The sequence below is a fragment of the Diceros bicornis genome, chromosome 13, assembly GCF_020826845.1.
Source record: "Diceros bicornis minor isolate mBicDic1 chromosome 13, mDicBic1.mat.cur, whole genome shotgun sequence".
In the NCBI taxonomy this organism is placed as follows: domain Eukaryota; kingdom Metazoa; phylum Chordata; class Mammalia; order Perissodactyla; family Rhinocerotidae; genus Diceros; species Diceros bicornis.
In genome coordinates this window covers 33,290,869-33,315,676 of record NC_080752.1, presented here as the reverse complement: position 1 = coordinate 33,315,676, position 24,808 = coordinate 33,290,869, and the positions used below count along the sequence as shown (strand labels likewise).

Sequence of the window (24,808 nt, the reverse complement as noted above, 5' to 3'; positions counted from 1 at the left end):
ATGGGTCGCCACCACAGCATGGCCCCCAACAAGTGGTGTGGGTCCGCGCCCAGGATGTGAACCTGCGAACCCCGGGCTGCCAAAGCAGAGTGTGCTGAACTTGACCACTATGCCACAGGGCGGTCCTTATGTTCTCATTTTAGAATCAGAGAAAATAGCAAAACCCCAGACCCACCTCATGGCTATAAGCCCACCCCCAGGCCCCCAGCGGCAGCGCCATGAATACCTTGCTTGATGACGGGAGACCTGTGGGCACCATCCACCATGAAGGAGAACATCTTCCCGCTGGCACTCACGGGCCGCTGGTGGGAGGCAGGTGGAACCATGGTGGGCCTGGGGAACCCCTGGGACCAGCTCCTCTGCACTGGTGTTGGCCGGACGCCGGGGTGGAAGGGGATCTGTTGTGGCGGGGATGACTGGTTCGGCTGCTGTGTGGCCCGAGGTGGCTGAGGCCTTGGCCAGGGTGCTGGGCCCCTCACCCATGGGAAGGAGACCTGCAGGGGCAGGCAGAACATCAGGGAAGGTTACAATTAGCTGGGATGGTCTCTACCCCTTTGTCCCAGCCACATAATTGTTGCCCTAGGTCTCAGCTTACACGTCAGTTCCTCCAGGAAGCCCTCCCAGACTCTCTCCAAGTTTGGGATTGTAGTCCCCACTATGAGTCACATTGCACACGATTACACCATCCTTTATTGGGTGCAGCCTTCATGCCAGGCACCCTGCCGAAAGGTTCACATGCATCACCTCATTTAATACACTCGACATTCTGAGACTGAGGCTGAGCAAGACTTTCCCAGCATCACACATGTGGTGGCGAGCTGCCAAGCTGGTAGACTGGCCCCTCCAAGAGGATAAGGGCTTTTCCTCTGTCTTGCTCACCACCGTATCCTCAGCACCTAGAATAAACGCCTGGCACACACACAATAGGCTTTCAAATACTGGTTGAAAGAAGGAACCAGCAAATCACTGAGATTCATGCCCAGCTCCCTAGGACCCCACACGCTCTCTCTCCACCCACACTGTGTGTCTCTCCATCTGTTCCCTGAAAGCTGAGTGCTCTGGGGTGGCAGGGACCCCGACCGTCTCGTTAACCTTTGACCCTCAGCATCCACCACGATTCTTGGCAGATGCTCCACAAACACTTATGGAGGGAATCTTTCATCCCCTGACCCTGTGGAAGGTGTCTGTAGCTACTTTCAGTGGAGAGCACGTCCAACTCCCTCTAACGGCCAGAACAGAGGAGATGCTGAGAGGTGCTGACATCTGGCTTTGGTCTTCCTTTAAAACCTGAGCGGTGGTTTCTCCCTGCGCCCGGTGGTTCAAGGATGGCCTCAGTGGGGGTTGTCACTTACTGCACTTTACTTCTCTCTTTCTCACAACAGCCCTCAGGGGAGGAGGCCTCCTTGCTCGTACTTTACAAAGAAGACTTGGAGACGCTAAGGAATTCAAGGGAGCTCAGGGAGTAGGGGAGAGGGAGCTGGGATCAAGGTCTAATGACCTCTCTCTCTCTCTCCTCTCTCTCCGTCTCTGTCTCCCCTCCCCTTCCTCTCAATTCTCTTGGCAGAAAAATCACACTTTTCAAGTAAGAAGCGAGTTCAAAGGTTTTGCCGCCTGTGTGGGGCCACACATCTATTCTCCCCGGGGTCGTTCCTCTTTCTGTAGACTGGAGAGAACAGGAGCTCAGAGACACATAATGAGAAACAGGTCAGACTGCTTCCAAAAGAGGAGCACTGGCATTCAGAACTGCCGATAACTTCAGCTGGATCTTATTCAAGAGGAGGGTTCTGCACTCACTCAGGCTCCTGAACCAAGCATTTAGCTGCAGTCTTTCCCCAGCAAGTCAAGAATCCTGTGCGTTCCCCCTGAAGACTCTCTTGGAGTCAGCAAGAACGGTGTTCAGGGAAATCAAGCTCCAATTGCCTGGGGACCTCTGGCCCAGCATTCATAATGACAGAGGCCCGTTTGAAGTCTGCTTCAGGAACGGACTTGGCAGTGGTCCGGAACTCTGTTACCTTCCATGTAGTTGCAAATTTCTCTCCACGGCTAACATCCAACTCTCTACCCGTGCTTTCTTCTTTTATTTGCTATCCTGCCCTGCACTCACTTCTCCATCCATCCTGTCCCTTCCCTGCTCCTCCTCTGGGCTGTCTCGCCTAGAACATTTCTATAACCTTTTCCCATTGGTTTAATAAATACTGAATGAATGGGCGAGAAGGGGTAAATGCTAATGCATTTACCTGCTAGAAAGCAAATCTAGAAAGCCTGCTAGAAAGCAAATCTAGAGGTTACTGGTAGTGGTGGAGGAATTCCCTTCCATATTGGGATGCTCAGGTAAACGTGCCTAACTGCCCACTAACTGAAGGGCGCTAAAGAGAATGGTCCTGTCTCGTGCCTCAGGGGCTCCACTTCTGTGGTGGACGGGCCAGAACCCACTCAGCTCTTTTGGAGATTCTGGGGACTCTCCCTCCCAATCCCCCAGCCCACTGTTGTGGGTGGGTTAAGCAACCAGCCAATCACATTTCTTGGCCATAGTGATTGGTTCAGGGTGCGGCATGTGATCCAATCAGAGCCAAGGAGACCCAGGCAACTGGGGGGACACCAGAATCTGGAGCAACCTGATGGGCCTTGGGATGTAGCCAGCCGGAGGGAGTGGAGCTGAGACGCGGAGAGAGGGAAGCTGGTTGTTTTTTTTTTTAAATTGTAGTATATAACACACAACATAAAATTTACCATCTTAACCATTTTTAAGTGTACAGTTCAGTCGTATTAAGTATATTCACATTGCTGGGAGACAGATCTTCAGTACTTTTTCACCCTGCAAAATTGAAACTCTATTCCCATGAAACTACTCCTCATTTCCCGCTCCGCCATCACTAGTAACCACGATTCCACTTTCTGTCTCTATGAATTTGACTACTTCTGGTACCTCACATAAGTGGGATCGTACGGTACTTGTCTTTTTTGTGCCTGGCTTGTTGCACTTAGCATAATATCTCAAGGTTCATCCACGTTGTAGCACGTGTCAGGATGCCCTTCCTTTTTAAGGTTGAATAATATTCCATTGTATCTATGTACCACATTTTGTTATTCAGTCATCTGTGACGGTCACTTGGGTTGTTTCCACCTCTTGGCTACTGGGACACGCTGCTGTAAACATGGAGGTGCAAACAGGGAAGCTGGTTCTGAGCTCCGGCTTGGACAGCATCCTGAACTGCTCAGCCCAGGAGGCCAGCTAGAGCTGCTTCTGTCGCTTGCAGCACCCAGAGCCCTGACGGTAGGGTCCCTAAAGGTGCCAAAGACGTGTAAACACTGCAGAGACTCCAATCAGCTTTCAGGTTCAAAAATTTTAAAAATAAAGTTTTTTGTTTTCTTCTGAAGCTCGTTGATTAAGAGTGGTTATATGGAACAACAAAAGACCCCGAACAGCTAAAGGAATCCTGAGAAAAAAGAACAAAGCTGGAGGTATCACACTCCCTGATTTCAAAATGTACTACAAAGCTATAGTAACCAAAACAGCATGGTACTGGCACAAAAACAGACGCACAGATCAATGGAATAGAACCGAAAGCCCAGAAATAAACCCACACATCTATGGACAGCTAATCTTTGACAAAGGAGCCAAGAACATACAATGGAGAAAAGAAAGTCTCTTCAACAAATGGTGTTGGGAAAACTGGATAGCCACATGCAAAAAAATGAAAGTAGACCCTTACCTTACACCATACACAAAAATTAACTCCAAATGGATTCAAGACTTGAATGTAAGACCTGAAACCATGAAACTTCTAGAAGAAAACACAGGCAGTATGTTCTTTGACATCGGTCTTAGCAACATATTTTCAAGCACCATGTCTGACCAGGCAAGAGAAACAATAGAAAAAATAAACAAATGGGACTACATCAAACTAAAAAGCTTCTGCACAGCAAAGGAAACCATCAACAAAACGAAAAGACAACCTAACAATTGGGAGAAGATATTTGCAAACCATACATCTGATAAGGGCTTAATCTCCAAAATATATAAAGAACTCATGCATCTCAACAACAAAAAAACTACCAACCCAATTAAAAAATGGGCAAAAGACCTGAACAGACATTTCTCCAAAGAAGATATACAGATGGCCAACAGACACATGAAAAGACGTTCAAAATCACTAACTATCAGGGAAATGCAAATCAAAACTACAAGGAGATATCACCTCACGCCCGTCAGAATGGCTATAATTAACAAGACAGGAAACAACATGTGTTGGAGAGGATGTGGAGAGAAGGGAACTCTCATACACTGCTGGTGGGAGTGCCAACTGGTGCAGCCACTATGGAAAACAGTATGGAGATTCCTCAAAAAATCAAGGATAGAACTACCATATGATCCAGCTATTCCACTGCTGGGTATTTATCCAAAGAACGTGAAAACACCAATGCGTAAAGATACACGCACCCCTGTGTTCATTGCATCGTTATTCACAATAACCAAGACTTGGAAGCAACCTAAGTGCCCGTCAAGGGACGAATGGATAAAGAAGATGTGGTATATATACACAATGGAATACTACTCAGCCATAAGAAATGATGAAATCCAGCCATTTGTGACAACATGGATGGACATTGAGGGTATTATGCAAAGTGAAATAAGTCAGAGGGAGAAGGTCAAATACCGTATAATTTCCTTCATTAAGTAGTAGATAGTAACAGCAATAAACAAACACATAGAGACAGAGATCGGATTGGTGGTTGCTGGGGGGGAGGGGGGAGGGAGGAGGGCGATGGGGATGGTTCGGCACATGTGTGTGGTGATGGGTTGTAATTGGTATTTGGATGGTGAACGTGATGTAATCTGTGCAGAAATAGAAGTATAATGATGTACACCTGAAATTTATACAATGTTATAAACCAATGTTACTGCAATAAACAAAAAATTTAAACAAAACAAAAAAGAGTGGTTAAAGTTGGTTTTCTCTAGTTAGCAGGCCTGCTCTACCCTAGGCGAGGTCAAGGTTTTCTCAGAAATTGCTGCTGGTAACTACATGAAGCAGGCAGGGGGACAGCAAACACAAGAAAAGGCTCACGGTGGAGCCAGCTCTGGGCTGTGCTCACGTCAGAATGCGCACGGAGCCGGGGGGGCTTGGTCAGGGATCCACAGGTCTGTTCTTAGAAACTTTCGTTTAAAACTACATGCGAATGCCGTTTCTCTTTCCTTTTCTCTTCCGTTCTCTGACCACACGGTATGTTGTGTGGTTGGTTTTTTTGTTTTGTGTTTGAGACAGCATATGTTATATTCCTGATTTCTCCCACACGATCTTTAAAATAGAAGGTTGGCCACCACCTGGGTTTACCGCGACCACACCTGCTGCTGAATTAAATCAGCTTGAACAAACACTGGTCAATGATTTACTGCAGAAATCACAATCCATGTTTTTCAGATTATCTACTTGTTCTTTGTCTTATCGCTCCAATACCCGCTTCTAATCCTGTAAAGGTGCAGGTTGAATAGGACATCCTGAAAAAATCAAGGTGGTTTGCACACAGGGTGCCTACGGGACACTCGCATTCTGTCAGGAAGGCCCAGAGGCCGTAGAAGGTGGGGAAGTAGACCGTACCCTTGGAGAGAGCCTGTCTTGTGCTCTGCCGTTTGTAAATGATTACTGATACCACCATGGCTGTGAACCACCAGTAGAGAAGGCACACGTGTGCCAGAGACTGTGCTGTGTGCTTAACACATGTGGTCTCATCCAATCACCAGGATAATCTCACAGTGGGGGAGGCATTTCCCTCCACATTTTGTGGATTAAGAAACTGAAGCTCAGAGAGGTTAAGTGACTTGCCCAAGGTCCCACAGCCAGGAAGTGGTGATGCTGTTTGACTCTAAAACTTGGTGCTCTTAGAGCTTCTAGGTTATTTGAAGTCATGATGTCTACTTGCTTTCCTTCCTGGCAAGAGGATCTTAGATGATTGGCTAGTGAAGAACAGGAGATTTTCTGAGTTAAAAATGAAAAGGAGAAATAGATGGTGTGAAAAACCATAAGATGTTACGGACACGAGATTTACCAGGAACATGGACAACTCTCTGAGGGAAGTGTTATTCATATGGTGCAGGCCATGCCCTGGAAGCAGCTCAGAGGAGCGCAGCCTCCACCCAGGAGGACCTGTGGCATGGTCACCGCTATCCCAGAGGAGAGCTGGGGCCACCTGGCACCAGCTCCCAAGAGCCGATTATTAAATGTCCAGGAATTTTGGGAGCTTGGTTGATAAAAACAGCCATTAATAAAAACTAAATTACATAAACTTACAATTAAATTATATCAGAAACAAAGGTAATAAATACTTAAAACTCATCCCTTCCTAATTAGGTGATCTGTATGTTGGAAATGCTATATAATGATGTGCTACCACATGTCTCTTTCCAACCCCGTGCTCAGTGATGTTTCATTGGTAACTTGAAATCGGCCACAGTGGGAGTATTTACACCGTAGAAATCAGGAAACGCTATAAATCAGAGCTTGATTTTTTTGTTTTGTTGATTGTCTACATCTAAGAAGGTGATGGAGAAAATGTTAATAATGCAGGTGATATAAAAGCATGTCGTGTCTGCAGCTATTACATTGTGAGTAGCACAAAAGATCGAGGAAATGTTCTTCCGGTATTTGAAACTATTATCCAGTGTGTTATGTCATTGATGAACACTTGAATTTCCAACACACGTCTTTCTTACATCAGTTTTGTCTCACTCAGAAATACAAACAAAATTTCGATGAATGTTCAGGTTGGGAACTCACTCGTTCATCAATTGCAACGAAAAGTTGGCCGTGGATGTAAGATTTCAGCAAAAGTCAACGAAAGCATTCTGTGAGAATCAGTTGGCTTTATGGAACTTATAATAAAGAGTATTGTATATCTTATTATTATTTGTAAAGGATGTGCTACACATTCTTTATATCAGTAAACCTTCTACTATACGTGCATACGTTACTTTTTTCAGAGAGAGCTGGTCATTAAGCATTTACCAGGCACTCACGGGCTGTGCCCAGCACCACCCAGTAAAGTGCCTGGTACTCACTGTAGGTGTTCCCCGACTGAACTGAACTGAGCAACTGGCAAACAGATCAGGTGGCAAACAGTAAGTAAAAAGGGCTTTGATTCTGGGCCTGGGGCAGGGAAAATACACGATAAGCCTGGTGCATCTTGTAACAGTGGGAAGTAAGGAAGTGCACAAAACAGAAGGGTAGGGGCATGTCAAAGGCACACAGGAACCAACCTGCAAGCTCCCAGGGGCCGAGGCTGGAATGAATGGAGCAATGAAATAGATAATGTACTGGATTGTAGCCCAAAGTACACAATAAATATACACGCATCCATACTGATATAAATACATGGCTGTGTGAATAAATAGACGGGGACAAGAGACAATCTTCCTCACAGGAGAACTTAACAGATGTAGATGATGCCCCCTTGTGGGAGGCGGAGCTTAATTCCCACCGTCTCCTCCTTCCTCCCATCTCCTTTGAGGGTGGGCTATACTAGTGACTTGCCCCCTAAGAAGAGAGTATGGAAAGGGAAAAATAGGCCCTTTTTAGTGGAGAAAACTGCAAACACCAGCTTAACCAAGTGAGGGAGTTAACATCCCACAGGGATGTCACGGGTACCCCGTGACACGATGTGACAAGAAGGACACCCCACCTTTGTGGCATGCTTTCTGAAAGCCATAACCCCAGTCTAATAAGAGAAAAACATCGGACAAATCAGACTGGGGGACCTTCTCCAGGATTCCGGGTCAGTCCTCCCCAAGATTGTCGAGGTCATGAAAACCCAAGACAGAGAAACTGTCCCAGACCGGAGGAGACTAAGAAGACGTGATGCCGAAATGCAGCATGGTGGCCTGGATTGGGTCGTGGACCCTGACGTTCAGCTAACAATAACGGACCCACGTGGATTTCATGGTTTGGAAAACTGTACCGTGGTAATGTAGAATGTTTACGATGGGAAACTGGGAGAGGGGTAGACAAGGACTCTCTGTTCTGTCATTACAACTTTTCTGTCAATCTAAAATTATTCCAGAATGAAAAAGTTATTTAATTAAAAAAAAAAAAAAGACTCTGAGTTACCAGAAAAAAACAGTACAAAATTCATATGCAACTACTAATGTAGCTTACTCATAGGAGAGCTCTTTGAGACCATTTCCAGCCCCTAGTTCCTCAATTTTACTCTTGTGACTACACAACTGTGATGACTGGAAGGGCCATGGGGTGGGGTGAGTGGAAGGAGGCACACTGACCACAGCCCGGAGGAGCAATGGACTTGGAAAGCCAGGATAGACTATGAAACGCAGACATGAGAGCTAAGGGCCCGCAGAGGGGGCTATTTGGTGCCTTGGCCTCAACAGCGCCTGGGGTGTCACCCTAATTCAAAGTGGGGTAATAATTTAAGTCCCCAAGGAAAGGATAAATTCTGTTCAGGATTTTCAATGTGAGAAATCAGGATTATACATTTAGAACACAAAACCACCAAGCTATATATTATTTTTAGGTTTTGGAGCTTAAAGTAGGTCCCTTGGAGAGGTTCAGAAAAGTCATTCATTTGGATTTTTACCAGATGCGTTAAAGATCTGGTCCATCAAATTTTCCCATTTTTCGTAAATTTTCTAGCTTATAGTTTTTCCCTTCCTTTCAAGTTCTAATTAGCTTCCTGGTAAAATGGGAAATAGAGTCTAAGGGGAAAACACCCAGGTTTTTGCAAATAGCCTTTTCTACCCCCAGACTTGGCCTATTTCAATTCAGTCTTGCCAGAGTGAGAGACTGAATGAATGAATGAATGAATGAGTGATCATCAACTAAGTTAAGAAACGATAAGCAGCGACGTGGTTCTAGTTTGGTAACAGTGTGTGACCTGCCAGAGGTGACAGGAAGCAGCCACGTTGGTCCTTAGGTCCTGGGCCGGGTCTGGGTTCTGTTTCACCAGGAGCTAAGGCTTCAGCCTGTGTCCTCCCTCCGCCTCCCCCGATGTCGTCTGCATGGTCTGTAGGCACCGGATGACAGCACAGATCTCAGGAGTCCTTTTGTGCGAGTTTTTGCTGAGGACACTGCCTAAGGCTGTCTGCTGTCCCATGCCCTCCACTTCACTGGCCTCGGAAAGTCTCCTTTGGTCTAAGACACCTGGTCTCAGGATTTCTTGTCACATCAGCAGGTCTCCACTTTTACGAGGTGTAACAGCGCGTTGTGGAGGAAATCCTGCGAGATCAGGTTGGAGATGACAAAGCTTGACGAGCGAGAGGTTTGTTCTGAAGTGCGCAGTGCTCTCTGGTCGTTCATTCAGTCACCGGTTACTCAACCCCGGGTACAGGCAAAGCTACATTCTTCTTAGGAACGAGATCTATTCGAAGGTCCCCCAAAGATGGAAACACCCCCCTTCCCACGGATGGACAGCTAAGCCCCCGACTATGAGAGCTTCTCATCACACTCGATCACCAGAAGAGAGGAATGAGTTTCTCTGCTTCCTTGGTGATTGGCCTGGGACTTCTCCAACAGAGAAGTGGATTACTCATCATTTTCTTCCCCCAAATCCCTAGCCCTAAATCCCATTAGGGAGGTTCAGTCTAGGCAGTAGGAACATTTCCTAATGTCATGGATGTCTGTTTTTGTTTTTTTGCCTAGCCTGCATCCATTTTTCCAGCTTCTGGATGGGCACCTTAATTTTTTGTGGGAGAGACACCCTTTCCCCTAGCATTCTGAGTTCATGTAATTCTGGTGGGGCTGATCCCCTCTGCTCCTTGGGAGAGACCGTCACCCAGGCCTGGCCAGTCACAGCATTCCATGCCCCCAGCCTCAGTGATTGGTTCAGGGAGAGGGACATGATCCAAGCCAAGCCAATGAGGAAGCTTGCCCTTGTCCTGGAGCTGCTAAGTTTGCAGGGTGCTGGGGCAGCTGGTGGCTACCTCAGTACAGGGGAGGCAAGAGACTGCCTGAGATTGTGAATCTAACAGAGATGAAAGAGACAGATTCTTGACCATTATTTGGGCACCTGGAGACAGCTAGGCCTGACGCTGGTCTTTTTGGCCTTTTCAGTCACAGGAGCTTATTTATTTTATTTAATTTTTTAAATTAGGCTAGTCTGAGTTGGTTTCTGACATTTTCAAACAATAAAACTTCCTGGACAATATGCTTATTGAGTCTTTAGCATAAGCATCACTATGTACTCAGAATGGAAGGTGTTATACAGGTTATGACCCTGTCAGATAAAATCCACCAGACTGTAATCATGCACCAAATTTACCTTTAAACTTATAAAAGTAAAGCAGTGGCCCAGAGAAGAAGTGATTCAAGACCAAAGAACCAATCATAAGACAAGTTGCGAAACATTACATAGAGAAACTTTGAACAAATAAACAGTTCGCTAGCTACAGCAGGCTTCAGACTACAAATCCCAAATTTTGGCTTCAAAAGTTACAATGGGGAAAACATTCCAAAGTTTTAAAAGAAAACTTTCCAATTGAAGAAACAGGTAAAATTTATAATATGCATCTGTTGTGTATATTATATGTGGATGTCTAGTATATTTATCAGTTGTATCTCAATGTAATTATATTATTACTATCTATGCAAACATATATGTATATTTAGAACCACGTATCTCAGGTCTTTTTTAAAGAGGTAATGAAAAGACTCTTCAGACCTATGTTTTCAGCTTGTCTGTTTTTTCTTATTCCTCCATTAACCAAAAGTAAGCAATTAACCAGCACAGTTCCTTGCACATAGTAGGGCTCAATCTGAGCGCGTTCTTTCTCCCTATCCCCACCTCTATTTTTACCTCTTCTTTCAGAAACCCAGCAAAATGAGAGAGGCAGTGAAGTGTAGTGTTAGGGGCAGAGGTTGGTAAACAGTTCCTGTAGAGAGCCAGGCAGTAAAAATCTCCGGCTTTGTGTGCCACGTGGTCTGTCCAGCTAACGCTGCCGTTGTAGCGGGAAGGCGGACATCAGCATCACGGAAACGGATGGGATGGTTGTATTCCAATAAAACTTTATTTACAAAAGCAGGTGATGGCCTGGATTTGGCCCGTGGGCCACAGTTTGCCAACCTCTGGCTAAGAACATGGGATTCAGCATTAAACAGAATCCCGTCCAGCTCCCTTCTCTGCCCCTTACCATCTGTGTGACCCCGACGAATGTGTCACTTTTGTGCCTCGTCCGTAAAAGAGGGGTAATAACAGCTATTTCTTAGTTTGTGAGAAGTGACTGAGATAGTGCATATAAAATGCTCAGAACACTTCCTGGTACAGAATAAGGAACTGTAGCAACACTCCTGGGAAAAAGTTGGAGGCAAATGAGGAAGCCAATAGCTGAAATTGCATTTTCTTCTATTATCGGTGGCTTCCCTTTTTACCCACATGATGTATCTTCCCCAACAGCACGTGAAACTGCAGGTTGGCCTGGGAATTTCAGGACTTCCCTCAACGGCCCTGCAGGGAAGGACCTGCCTGAGCTCTCATGGCGCCATGGTGCTCCCTGCAGAGGAAAAGCCTCCTAGACCCCTGGGGACTCAGGAGAGCTGGCTTTTAATCCTGGCTCTGGCTGCAACCAATACATAACCTTGGGGAGGTCACTGAAACTCTTTAGGCATCAGTTTACACAATGACAGGGGTGGTCCCAACGACCTCTATAAAAATCCTGAAGGGGGATAGGAGGTCTGTGATTAATGAGTGCCTGCTTGGCAGAAAGTGGAAAGTGAAGCCCAGATAGGTTAAGTTGCAGTTGGAGTTTGAACTTGGGTCTATCCAACTCCAAGGCCCTTGCTTTCTTCCCTGTACCCTGCAGAGCCTCCCATTGAAGCAGTGCACGGCAAGCAATACGGGCCGGTAGAGGGCGCTCTTTGCCTTGGGCAGGATGTCATGACATCGTAAGAAGGACGAAGGGCGGTCGGTATCCAGGAGTCACATGGGAGAGTCTGGCTGGACTGGGAACGGGGCAGAGCAGGCTACAAGGAAGGCCAAACACAGGCAGTCATATTTGTCACTGTGGAGCCCCCCAGGTGGCCCATGGTCAGGTCAGCCCAGAGCCTGATCTTGAGTCACTGCTGATGGAGCCACGCACGGAAAAGGAAGACGGTGGCCCAAGAGCCGTCAACCTTTTCATGAAACAACCCGACACGGCATTTGTGGGACCTGGCTTCCTTTCTTCACCCTGGGCATTTCCATCAGATTTGCCATATTTCAGAACAGAGAAAGACACGATTTATACATTTGAGGACGTAGGTTTCCTTACCCAGCTGCTTTATAAGAACACCACCACCATGCCTAGGACAGCTTCTTTCCACGTCTCCCTTCCTGGAGATCAGAAAGCACTAAAAAAGCAGCAAACAAAACCCACCATAGGGCAGGCACACCTGACTTGGTGACTTCAATTTCCCACGCCCGGTGCTGAGGCAGAGACTCTGTGTTAGGACTTAACGGTCGCTTCAGAGCATTGCAAATGGCCCTGCAGGTTCCGTCCTGCCCCACCAGGGGGCGCCATCCACGTGGACTATGATGTGAATGGTGACCCTGGCGGCCCTAGGTTAAACTTTGTGAAAGAGCCATGATTTACAAAGTATACTTCTGGGAATATCCCAGGTGCCAACGTACTTTGTCAACCAAGAGTCTTTCTTTATATTTTTCCATCTTGGATGTCATTCCAAGATGGTAATTTATTTGCAAATGTATCTGCCTGCTCACTGGGGAGGTCTCGGGAGGTTTCCTGTCCCAAGGAACACTCACAGGGAGGCATCCTGGCTGCTAACATCCTTGTTCTCTCGATTCTAAAGCTGAGAGCTACCGTGTGCCTAGCACAGATGCCGGATGCTGGGCTAAGCAGTTCACACACATTGCCCACGTAACGCCACAGCAACTCCATGCGGTAGAACTATTATCACCCCGTTTCACAGTAATGGGAACAGAGGCTGTGAGAGGTGAAGTGACCTGTGCACGACCCCACAGCAAGCACAAGAGCAGGGCTGGGACAGCGCTCGAGTCGGCCCGCCTTCAGGAGGACGCTCTAACCACTGTGACATCTGCAAACACATTTGATTCCCTCCCTTCTCCTCGACCCTCCCCCACCCCTAATGAAACGCTGTCACATCCCTCTCTACTGGTTATGGTCACCACAAAGCCTGAAATAAATGTTTTCATTTGAGAATTCTTTGTCAGGAAAAGAACAGTTCTGATCACACCCAACCCTTATGACATCAGGACAATCCTCCTCGAAAACTCTATTCCAGGGGGATACACAGCGTCCTCGCCTGGAACCCCAAAAAATCAGTCAGAAACAAGCGCATACAGGAATCAAGATGGCCACAAGTCTCTTAGAAAATGTGGGCCTCAAAATATTTGATGAGAGACGTTCTTCAACATCTGCTCTTTTGTTTTTTTCTTTCTTTTTGTGAATAGCCCGCAGGTCTGGGTCATCAGGAACTGGAATTCGTAGGAATGTGTTACTCCGTCCACAGCCTGCCCTCACTCAGGCCCTGCAAAGGAACCTCCGTTAGTATGAGCTTGGAGGGTGCAGGCATGAAGGTCTCCCAGTCTAGGAACACCGGGGGCAGAGAGCACTTATGTGAGAGGGGGCGGGGAGAGTCCTGCTGGGGAAGGTCGCTCCCTGGAAGGGCTCTGGCTGTTGTGAAGTGCCTGGGGCATGGGCACGGGGAACATCTCTGCAGTCACTTGGGGAAGGAAGTGGGATGCCAGTGCATGTAGAAATAAGAATTCAAAAAATTTGCGTATATTCAAGTGATGGTAAAAGTGTGCTTTGCTCTATTTGTTTTTTTTTTTTTATAATTTTATTTATTTATTTTTCCCCCAAAGCCCCAGTAGATAGTTGTATGTCATAGTTGCACATCCTTCTAGTTGCTGTATGTGGGATGCAGCCTCAGCATGGCCGGAGAAGCAGTGCGTTGGTGCACGCCCGGGATCCGAACCCGGGCCGCCAGCAGCGGAGCGCACGCACTTAACCGCTAAGCCACGGGGCCGGCCCAGCTTTGCTCTATTTGGAAAACCAGCCGGTAATATTGCTCTAGCTAGCATCAGATTAAATGGTTTTCTCCCCTCCATTATCTGCAAGTGGGGATGGAGTTTAATGTGCATTGACTAGCTGTGTGACCCTGGGGAAATTACTTAACCTCTCTGAGTTTTGGATTCCTTGTCTGTACAATGGGGATCAAGGGAGACCCCACCTCATAGGTTGCTGTAAGCATTAAATAAGGGAAAGCAGGCGAATTGCTTAGCAGTGTCATCAATCTCAGTGGTCTTCCTGCTACTCTACTGGTTTCTCTTTTCACAAAGTGTCCTCTTCCTTCTTCTCCGGCCAAGGTTAGAGAGCTTCATCACTGTTCCCCACGCTTATCTGATATAAGAAGCACCTCTTAAGATGAAGGACCTCTTCTGTATTTGTACACCTTGTGAGAATAAGGTTCATAACAACCTTACTCACAGTAGCCAAAAGGCAGAAGCAACCCAAGTGGCCAGGGATGGGTGAACGGATACGCAAAATGTGATACATACACACAACGGAATATTATTCAGCCTTAAAAAGTAAGGAAATTCTGACACATGCAATAACATGGAGGAACCTTGAGGACATTATGCTCAGTGAAATAAGTGTCACAAAAGCACAAATACTGTAAGATCCCACTTATATGAGGTACCTAGAGTAGTCAACTTCATAGAGACAGAAAGAATGGTGGCCGGGGGGAGGAAGGAAGGGGGAGTTTTTATTGAATGGGCATAGAGTTTCCGTTTGGGAAGATGAGAAAAGTTCTGGAGACACTTGTACAACAATGGGAATGTATTTAATGCCACTGAACTGTACACTTAAAATAGTAAATTTTATCATAATTTTAAAAAATTAAAAAACAAACAAAAACACTAAGTACCTCCGAGGTTTCTTTCTGAGGTGACGGAAATGGATAGAAATGTTCTGAAAGTAGGTTGTGGTGATGGCTGCATAACTCAGTAAATACACTAAAATTGACTGGATTGTACACTTAACATGGGTGAAGTTTATGTTACGTAAATTATACTTCAGTGACGCTATTAAAAGCAAGCAAACCAATGCTGTGTTGATGGGGAAACTTGGGGATGATGGATGTGCTCACTGTCTTGATTGCAGCGATGGTCTCACAGGTCCATACACATGTCAAAACCTATCAAATTATACACTTCAAACACGTAAGTTTATTGCATGTCAATTATATCTCAATAAAGCTGTTTTTTAAAAAAAAGGAGCACAGTATTCCATATATGAAGGAACTCCTTATATTTTATTAAACAATGCTCCCTTTTGATGGATATTTAGGTTTCAAATTTTGTGCCCCTAGAAATAACATTTCAATAAATGTCTCTGTATGGAAAAAAACAAAGAATGCAGATATGGTTGCCCTCCTGCCCCCAGCAAGCCACAAAACCAGGATTTCCCCGGGGAAGCAGCCTGGGAACCTGTAATTTTATTGAGCATTCCAGAAAAATTCTTGTAATCAGACATGTTAGAGAAACATTGACTCAAACTTCACAAACTTGGATTCACAGCCTTGGGATTTGAAATTTCATTTTCTTTGGTCTCTAAAAAAATCTGTCAGTGCTCCATACAAATGATTCTAAATTTGGGTTCCCCTACTGCTGGGGGTACATCAGAATCACCAAAGAGCTTGTGAGAATACATATTCCCAGGCCCACTCCCAGGGAGTATGTGTAGGGTCAACACATTTGGCATAAAAAAGTGAGTAAATAAATATGTAAATAAATCTGAATTTCAGACAAATACCAAATAATTGCTTTGGCATAAGTGATCCCTTGTAATATTTGGGATACACTTACACTAAAATATGATTTAGTGTTTATCCAAAATTCCAACTTAACTGAGTGTACTGTTTTTCACCTGCAACCCTAAGTATGAGTCTCCGGGCCTGGGGTGAGTCCCAGGGATCTGCATTGTTGGTCCACTCGCCATGTGGTTCCGGTGTGGGGGATCCTTAGAACCTGTCTTAAGAACCCCTGCTCAGGCCAACGCCGGGTCAGGGCCCCTCCTCACTGCTGCCGTGGACCCCGGGGCATTCCAAGAGCAAACGTGATTTAATGTTGGCCAGGGAGGATGAGGCAGCTGAGCAGCAGCAGAAGAGACTGCCCCAGATTTTTAAAGCCAAATATGATGGATGTGGCGTCATGGCCCACGCAGCCCGAGGGAGGCCGCTGATCTTGCAGAGCATATTTAGGGGCCTATGAGCCCCAAACCCCAGGGTTCTGTCTAGATCCTCCGGATTTTATTTAGTTATACTCAGCCTTGTTCCAGGAAGGATTTCAAGCCTCGGGGGTCTCAGTCCAGGCAGCATTCTTGGTGGTGGGGAGTGAGAGAAATACACCACCTCTCAGGGACACGTACAACAGATATTAACTGTGTGCTCAGCAGGAGTGGGAAGCGCGCCGGAGTTTTACAATTATAACCATCTCATTCAGCCCTTGGATAAGCCTGCAAGGTCACTGCTGTCATTGCCCCCATTCTGCAGAAGAGGAAACTGAGGTTCCAAGGGGTCCAGTGGCTTGCTCAAGAGCACACAGAATAAGCAAGTGGCAGAGGTGGGATTCTGACCAAAGCCTGTGTCGCTAACCACCCCTCTATCCCGCCTCCCGGGTGAACCATATGTTCCTGTGACAGAAGTTTTATAGGCCAGTTTTGCGTTACATCCCCCTTAAGCTGGGGCCACACTTCAGGCCATGATCCCAGCAGCATTTCTGATCCGGGGCATAATAAGAGCCGCTATGTGTTGAGCGTCTACTCAGGCTGGACCCTGACTTGGATGCTTCACAGATAGGTGTTGTCTCAATGCCACACACCGTTGAGAAGACTGAGGCCCAGGCATACAAAGAACCCTGGCCGAGGTCGGGAGGCTAGGAAGCTGCAGAGCGCTGATCTGCCTAAAGAGGAAGCACCCACCGCTGAGTCTGCAAAGCACACGCCTGCTTTCCACCTCCCATCACCAAGCTTCACGTTTTCAGGAAAACGCTATAGCAGTGCGCGTCGGCCACTAGGCGACTCTTGCATGTAATTCCACGAAATGCCCGGAAGAGGGCGCGAGGACTCGCTCCTCCCCAGGACCCGCCGGGACGGGTCTGACCTTCGCAGCATCGAGCCCCGCGGCTGCCACGCGTGCGCGCAGCGCGCAGTCAGAGGGACGCGCTCCGGACGAGGTCCACCTTTGGCTGGACTTGAGCCCCGGGCCGCACGGAAGGCGACACAGCACGGCACCTCTAGCCCCCCACCCCGCGGGGCCTGGACTCACCGAGGGTGGGTTTTCGATGACCAGTTCGTAGGTCAGCCCTCCGGACCCGAACCTCAGGATGTCTCCGGGCACCAGCTTCACGGCCACATTCTGAATGTGGCACTCGTTGACGAAGGTGCCGCTGCGGGAATTGAAGTCCTGGAGAACAAAGCCGCCCTCGGCCTCGTTATACTCGATGAGCGCGTGATGGTTGTCAAGGTCCGTGCACTGAAACGCACAAGGAGGACAGTCTAGCGTGAAAACAAGATCAACGACGGAGCCCCGGGCATTCGCTAGTGAGCACTGGGCGCCAGCATACGCTCAGCCCTTTACCTGCCTCACCCTGGCCCACGGTCACCACAATCCTCGTTTTAAAAGGAGGATGCTGAGGATCAGAGAGGGAAAGTGACTTGCCCAGGGCCACACAGCCAGTGTGTGGTGGGGCTGGGCTATGTGCTCTATCTGACTCCAGACCCGGAACAGATGTCCAAGTTGAGGGTGGGGAATCAGGCAACACAGATGCCAAGGGCGTGTGGGGGAGTCTGCACCGGCCCATGCTTGGCCAGGGAACTGGCTACTTTCTATTTCCCTGACCCCACACAGGTATGCTTTTGGTTGTCCCGAATGGTAGGACAGAAAGCAGAAATGGCCCAAACACAAAACAGAAAGGTCAACTGGCAAGTGACAACTGTCCATTTTCCTGCAGAGAAAATCCAGGTTCATGGATAGGGTACATATAGTCAAGGGGACGATTGTAATGATTGTTGTATGCATTTGTTTGTTCTATTCATTTTTAAATTAACATGTTTTTCTGGGCCGGCCCCGTGGCTTAGCGGTTAGGTGCGCGCACTCCACTGCTGGCGGCCCGTGTTGGGAACCCCAGGCGCGCACGACGCACCGCTTCTCCGGCCATGCTGGGGCTGCGTCCCACATGCAGCAACTGGAAGGATGTGCAGCTATGACATACAGCTGTCTACTGGGGCTTTGGGGGGAAAATAAATAAATAAAATCTTTAAAAAAAACAACAACAGGCTTTTCTTAATATTGCAGAAATGAGAACTAGAGAGAAGCACAAAGACGACATTAAAATCACTTAGGATCCCAGCCCCCAGAGACAGGCACTGTTAACACTGTGCTTCACATCCTTCCAGTCTTTTTGCTGTGCTTATAGTCTTTTCAAAAACTTTAAACAAAACTGAGATCATACCACACAACACAGTTTTATAACTACCTTTAAAACCTTTGGTGTACAATGAAGGTTTTCTCATGTGATTAGTTGTTTCTATTGCTTCTTAAAAGCTGGTCAGGGGCCGGCCCCGTGGCTTAGCGGTTAAGTGCTCGCGCTCTGCTACTGGCGGCCCGGGTTCGGATCCCGGGCGCACACTGACGCACCGCTTCTCTGGCCATGATGAGGCCGCATCCCACATACAGCAACTAGAAGGATGTGCAACTATGACATACAACTATCCACTGGGGCTTTGGGGAAAAAAAAAGGAGGAGGATTGGCAATAGATGTTGGCTCAGAGCCAGTCTTCCTCAGCAAAAAGAGGAGGATTGGCATGGATGTTAGCTCAGGGCTGATCTTCCTCACACACACAAAAAAAAGCTAGTCAGAATTTATCTAACCAAAGATGAACTGCTTTTCAATAGGAGGCCTGGTGTGACCATGTTTCTCCAAAAGAAAGGGACCTCAGACAGTGAATTGGCGGGGGTCGCAGGGGGGGAGCAGAAGGCTACTCTGTAATTTCACTTTAATAAGAAGAGTGAGCAAAACTTAGCACTGTGGAGGAAATACCACATTCCCCCTGGCCGTGGGGCCCTGGACTGTGTGCTGAAGGGCACATGTGAAGTCTGCTGTCTTTTCAAGACACTGCCTGCAAGAGATCCAGTCTAGCCTGAGACCTTGCAATTGTTTTCTAAGTTATCTTCTCAGAGTGCCTCATCCAACTTTCATACAAAGAGTACTGACATTTAGAAATCTAAACTAAAGTCCCACAATATAATAATCACCAGTAGCTTATGTTAATAATATAATAATAGCTTATATTATGATATAATAATAGAATGCTTATATTAGTAGAATATATTAATTAAACATTACATGCCAGGAAATTTGCTAAGTGCTTTATTGCATTATCCCATTTCATCTTCACAATAATCCAAAGGGATAGTTCCCCATTTTGTAGATGAGGAAACTGAGGCATAGAACGATTAATTTTGCCCAAAGCCACCCAGCTTGACTAGCCTGGTACCCAGGTTTGCCTGATTCAAATCTCTGTGCTCTTACCCACTTTGTGAATTTCTACCAAACTCTTTGGAACTCAAAATATTGAAACACAAAAAGAAGGCAGGAGTGGCTATATTAATTTCGGATAGAGCAGATGTCAGAACAAGGAAAGTTATCAGGGATAAAGAGAAGCATTACATAATGATATAGGAGCCAATTCTCCAAGAAGACATAACAATACTTAACGTGTATGTGCCTAACAACAGAGCATCAAAATACGTGAGGCAAAAACTAATAGAACTGCAAGGAGAAACAGACAAATCCATTACGATAGCTGGAGACTTCAACATCCCTCTGTCAGTAATGGACAGATCCAGCAGGCAGAAAATTAGTAAGGATAAAGTTGAACTGAACAGCACCACAATCAGCTGGATCTAACTGACGCCTGTAGAGTACTTCATCCAAAACAACATACACATCCTTCTCAAGCTCACAGGGAACATTCACCAAGACAGACCACATTCGGGGCCCTCAAACACAGAAATTATGTAAAGAATGCTTTCAGACCACAGTGGAATTAAACCAGAAATCAATAGCAGGAAGATAGCTGGAAAATCCCAAAATATTTGGAGATTAAACAACAAATTTCTAACTAGCATGTGGGTCAGGGAAGAAGTCTCAAGAGAAATAAAAATTATCTTGAACTAAGTGAAAATGAAAATACAACTTATGAAAGTTTGTGGAATGTAGTAAAAACAGTGCTTAAAGGGAAATTAATAGCATCGAATGCATATATTAGAAAAGAAGACAGATCTAAAATCAATAGTATAAGCTTCCAGCTTAGGAAACCAGAGAAAAAAGAGCAATATAAGCCTAAAACGAGCAGAAGAAAAGAAACAAAAATTAGAACAGAAATGAACGAAATCAAAAACAGGAAAACAATAGAGAAAAGTCAATGAAACCAAAAGCTGGTTCTTTGAAAAGATCAATAAAATTGACAAACCTCTAGCAGGCTAACCAAGAAAAAAAGAGAGAAGATAACAAATTACTAAAATCAGAAATGAAAGAGAGGGCATCACCACTGATCTCATAGACATTACAAGGATAAAAAGAGAGATCATGAAAAATTCTCAATGTCCACAGATTTGATAGCTTACATGAAACGGACCAATTCCTTGAAAGACACAATCTGCCAAAACTTACACAAGGAGAAATAAATAATCTGAATAGGCCCATGTCTATTAAAGACTTGAATCAATAATTAATAACCTCCCAAAACAGAAAGCACCAGGCCCAGATGGGTTCACTGGTGAATTCCACCAAACGGTTAAGGATAAAATGATACCAGTTCTCTACAATCTCTTCCAGAAACCAGAAGCAGAAGGAGCACGTCCTAACTCGTTCTACGAGGCCAGTCTTACTCTAATACCAAAACCAGATAAAGATATTACAAGGAAGGAAAACTGCAGACCGACATCTCTCATGAACGTAGATGCAAAATCCGCAACAAAATATCAGCAAATTGAATCCAATAATGTATAAAAAGAATTATATACTACAACCAAATGGGATTTATTCCAGGTATGCACTGCTAGTTCAATACTTGGAAATCAATTAATGTAATCCATCACATCATCGGGCTAAAGAAGAAAAATCACATGATCATATCAATAGATGAAGAAAGAGCATTTGACAAAATCCAACACCCATTCATGATAAAAAAACAAAAACAAAAACAAAACTCTTGGCAAATGAGGAATAGAGGGGAACTTCCTCAACCTGATAAAGAACATCTACAAAAACCCTAAAGCTAACATCATACTTAATGGTGAGAAACTAGAAACTTTCCAATTAAGATCAGGAACAAGGCAAGGATGTCCCCCTTCACCACTCCTTTTCAACACTGTACTAGATGTCCTGGCTAATGCAATAAGACAAGAAAAGGGAATAAAAGGTATATAGATTAGGAAGGAAGAAATAAAACTGTCTCTGCAGATGACATGATTGTCTATGCAGAAAATCCCAAAGAATCGACAAAAAGCCCTCCTAGAACTAATAAGCAAGTATAGCAAGGTTGCCAGATACAAGATTAACATACAAAAGTCAATTGCTTTCCTATAGACCAGCAATGACCAACTGAAATTTGAAATTAAAAACACAACACCATTTATATTAGCACAAAAAAAATGAAGTACTTAGATATAAATCTAACAAAATATGCACACAATCTATATGAAGATAAATTCAAAATGTTGCTGAAAGAAATCAAAGAAGATCTAAATAAATGAAGAGACATTCCGTGTTTATTTGCAATTCCTTAATGATATATGCTGTTTACCATCTTTTCATATGCTTATTTGCCATCTGTATACCTTCTTTGGTGAGGTGTTTGTTCAGATCTTTTGCCCATTTTTAAACTGGGTTGTTTGTTTTCTTATTGTTGAGTTTTAAGACTCATTTATTTTGGATACATATTTACAGCATCTTTATTCCTAGTTGCCCAAAACTGGAAGCAACCAAGATGGCGTTTAAAAGGTGAATGGATAAACAAATTGTAGTACATCCATACATGAAATATTAGTCAGTAATAAAAAGACATGAACTATCAAGCTACAAAAAGACATGAGGAATCTTAAATGCATTTTGCTTAGTGAAAGAAGCTAGTCTTAAAAGGCTACACACTGTATGATTTCAACTGTATGAAATTTTGTAAAAAGTAAAACTATAGAGACAGTAAAAAGACCAGTGTTTGCCAGGGGCTCAGGTGGAGATGGGGAAGGATGAATAGGTGGAGGACAGGGGACTTTTACAGCAGTGAAACTACTCTGTATGATGCCATAATGATGGATACTTGTCGTTATACATTTTTCAAAACCCATAGAATGTACAACATAGAGAGTGAACTTAATGTGGACTATGGACTTTAGTTAATATATCAATATTGGTCCATCGGTTGTAACAAATGTACCACACTAATGCAAGATGTTAATAATAGGGGAAATTCTGTGTGTGTTGGTGGGGGGATATATGGGAACTCTCTACTCTCTGCTCAATTTCCTGTAAACCTAAAACTGTTCTAAAAAATAAAGTATTTTAGGGCCGGCCCTGTGGCTTAGCGGTTAAGTGCACGCCCTCCGATGCTGGCGGCCCAGGTTCGGATCCCGGGCGTGCACTGCTTCTCCAGCCATGCTGAGGCCGCGTCCCACATACAGCAACTAGAAGGATGTGCAGCTATGACATAAAAAACTATCTACTGGGGCTTTGGGGGGGAAAAATAAATAAATAAAATCTTTAAAAAAATAAATAAATAAATAAAAAATAAAGTATTTTAAAAAACATTAAAACATATTAGTTCTTTGAGCAATGCCACCCACATCATCTTCATCACATTCCCGTTGATCTTTGTGTTCTATGAACTCTTGATAACTCATCAAAGAGAGAAATTCTATGTGTTAACATTTTATTTTTCTTTTCCCAGGCCTCATGACTTTCAGTTCCTCAAAAGCTATCAAGCCATTATTAAGAAATCAAAGTAAGCAGGAAGTTTTGAATGACTCCACAAAATAGGATGAGCCTCTGCCACATGTTAGGCCAAGAGAGCTTCCTAGTTCTTCTCTATAATACCCCTTTGTCCCCTTACTTGGCAAATTGCTAACAACTACCATTGGGCAGAAGCCCTGCTACGAATACAGTCTGACTGTATAAACTCCATCCTGTTGAGCTGTTCCACTACGAGATAAACTGTTTTTATGATGATGATGATGATCATAAAAATGATCATCATCATCATCATCATCAACCAACATATTTTGAGGGCTGCCTGTGAGCTGAAGCATCTTGTGTGCATTCTCTCATTTAATCTGCACAACAGCCCTCTAGAGGGGGTTCTAGTATTATCCCATCTTATAGATGAAGAAGCTGAGAATCAAAAGGTGAAGTGAGGCCTGGCCCCGTGGCTTAGCGGTTAAGTGCGCACGCTCCGCTGCTGGCGGCCCGGGTTCGGATCCTGGGCGCGCACCGACGCACCGCTTCTCCGGCCATGCTGAGGCCGCGTCCCACTGCAGCATCTAGAAGGATGTGCAGCTATGACATGCGGCAATCTTCTGGGGCTTTGGGGGGAAAATAAATAAATTAAAAAAAAAAATCTAAAAAAAGGTGAAATGAGAGGCCAGCATTACCCTGATACCAAACCAGACAAGACACTACAAGAAAAGAAAACGACAGACCAATATCCCTTATGAACGTCGATATAAAAATCCTCAACAAAATACTAGCAAACTGAATTCAACAGCACATTAAAAGGATTATACACCATGGCCAAGAGGGAATTATTCCTGGAATGCAGGGTTGACGGTTCAACATATGAAAATCAATCCATGTAATACATCACATTAATAGAAAGGAGGGGAAAAAAACACACGATCATCTCAACTGATGCAGAGAAAGCATTTGACAAAATTTAACACTCTTTCATGATAAAAACACTCAACCAACTAGAAATAGAAGGAAATTACCTCAACATAATAAAGGCCATATATGAAAAGCCCACAGCTCACATCAAACTCAACAGTGAAAGACTGAAAGATTTTCCTCTAAGATCAAGAACAAGATAAGGATGCCAGCTTTTGCCACTTCTATTCAACATAGTACTGAAAATCCTAGCCAGAGCAATTAGGCAAGAAAAAGAAATACAGGCATCCAAATTGAAAAGGAAGAAGTAAAATTATCTCTGTTCACAGACAACCCTGATCTTATATGTAGAAAATCCTAAAGATTCCACACACACACACACACACACACACACAAAACCCATTAGAACTAATAAACAAATTCAGTAGCAAAGTTGTGGATGCAAAATCAACACAGAAAAATCAGTTGCATTTATATACACTAACAATAGACAATCTGAAAAGGAAATTAAGAAAACAATTTCATTTATGATAGCATCAAAAATAAAATATTTAGGAATAAACTTAACCAAGGTGGTTAAAGATTTGTACACTGAAACCTACAAAATATTGCTGAAAGAAATTAAGGAAGATACAAGTAAATGGAAAGACATCCTGTGTTCATGGATTGGAAGACTTAATATTAAGATGTCACTACTACCCAGCAGGATCTACAGGTTCAACGCAATCCCTATCAAAATCCTAACGGCATTTTTTTCAGAAATAGAAAAATCCATCCTAAAATTCAGATGGAACCTCAAGGGACCCCAAATAGCCAAAACAATCTTGAAAATAAAGAACAAGGCTGTAGGTCTCATATTTCCTGATTTCAAAACTCACTACAAAGCTACAGCAATCAAAAC

At 44.8% G+C, this 24,808-nt stretch overlaps 1 protein-coding gene across 1 annotated transcript in view; it reads right to left on the bottom strand.

Moving 5' to 3' along the window:
- FHAD1 (forkhead associated phosphopeptide binding domain 1) overlaps positions 1 to 24,808 on the bottom strand; it is a 129,414-nt gene that overhangs the window by 91,157 nt on the left and 13,449 nt on the right. The window contains 2 exon segments of the mRNA XM_058552955.1: positions 227 to 494; positions 17,292 to 17,498. Coding sequence (XP_058408938.1) covers positions 227 to 494; positions 17,292 to 17,498 — 475 coding nt within the window.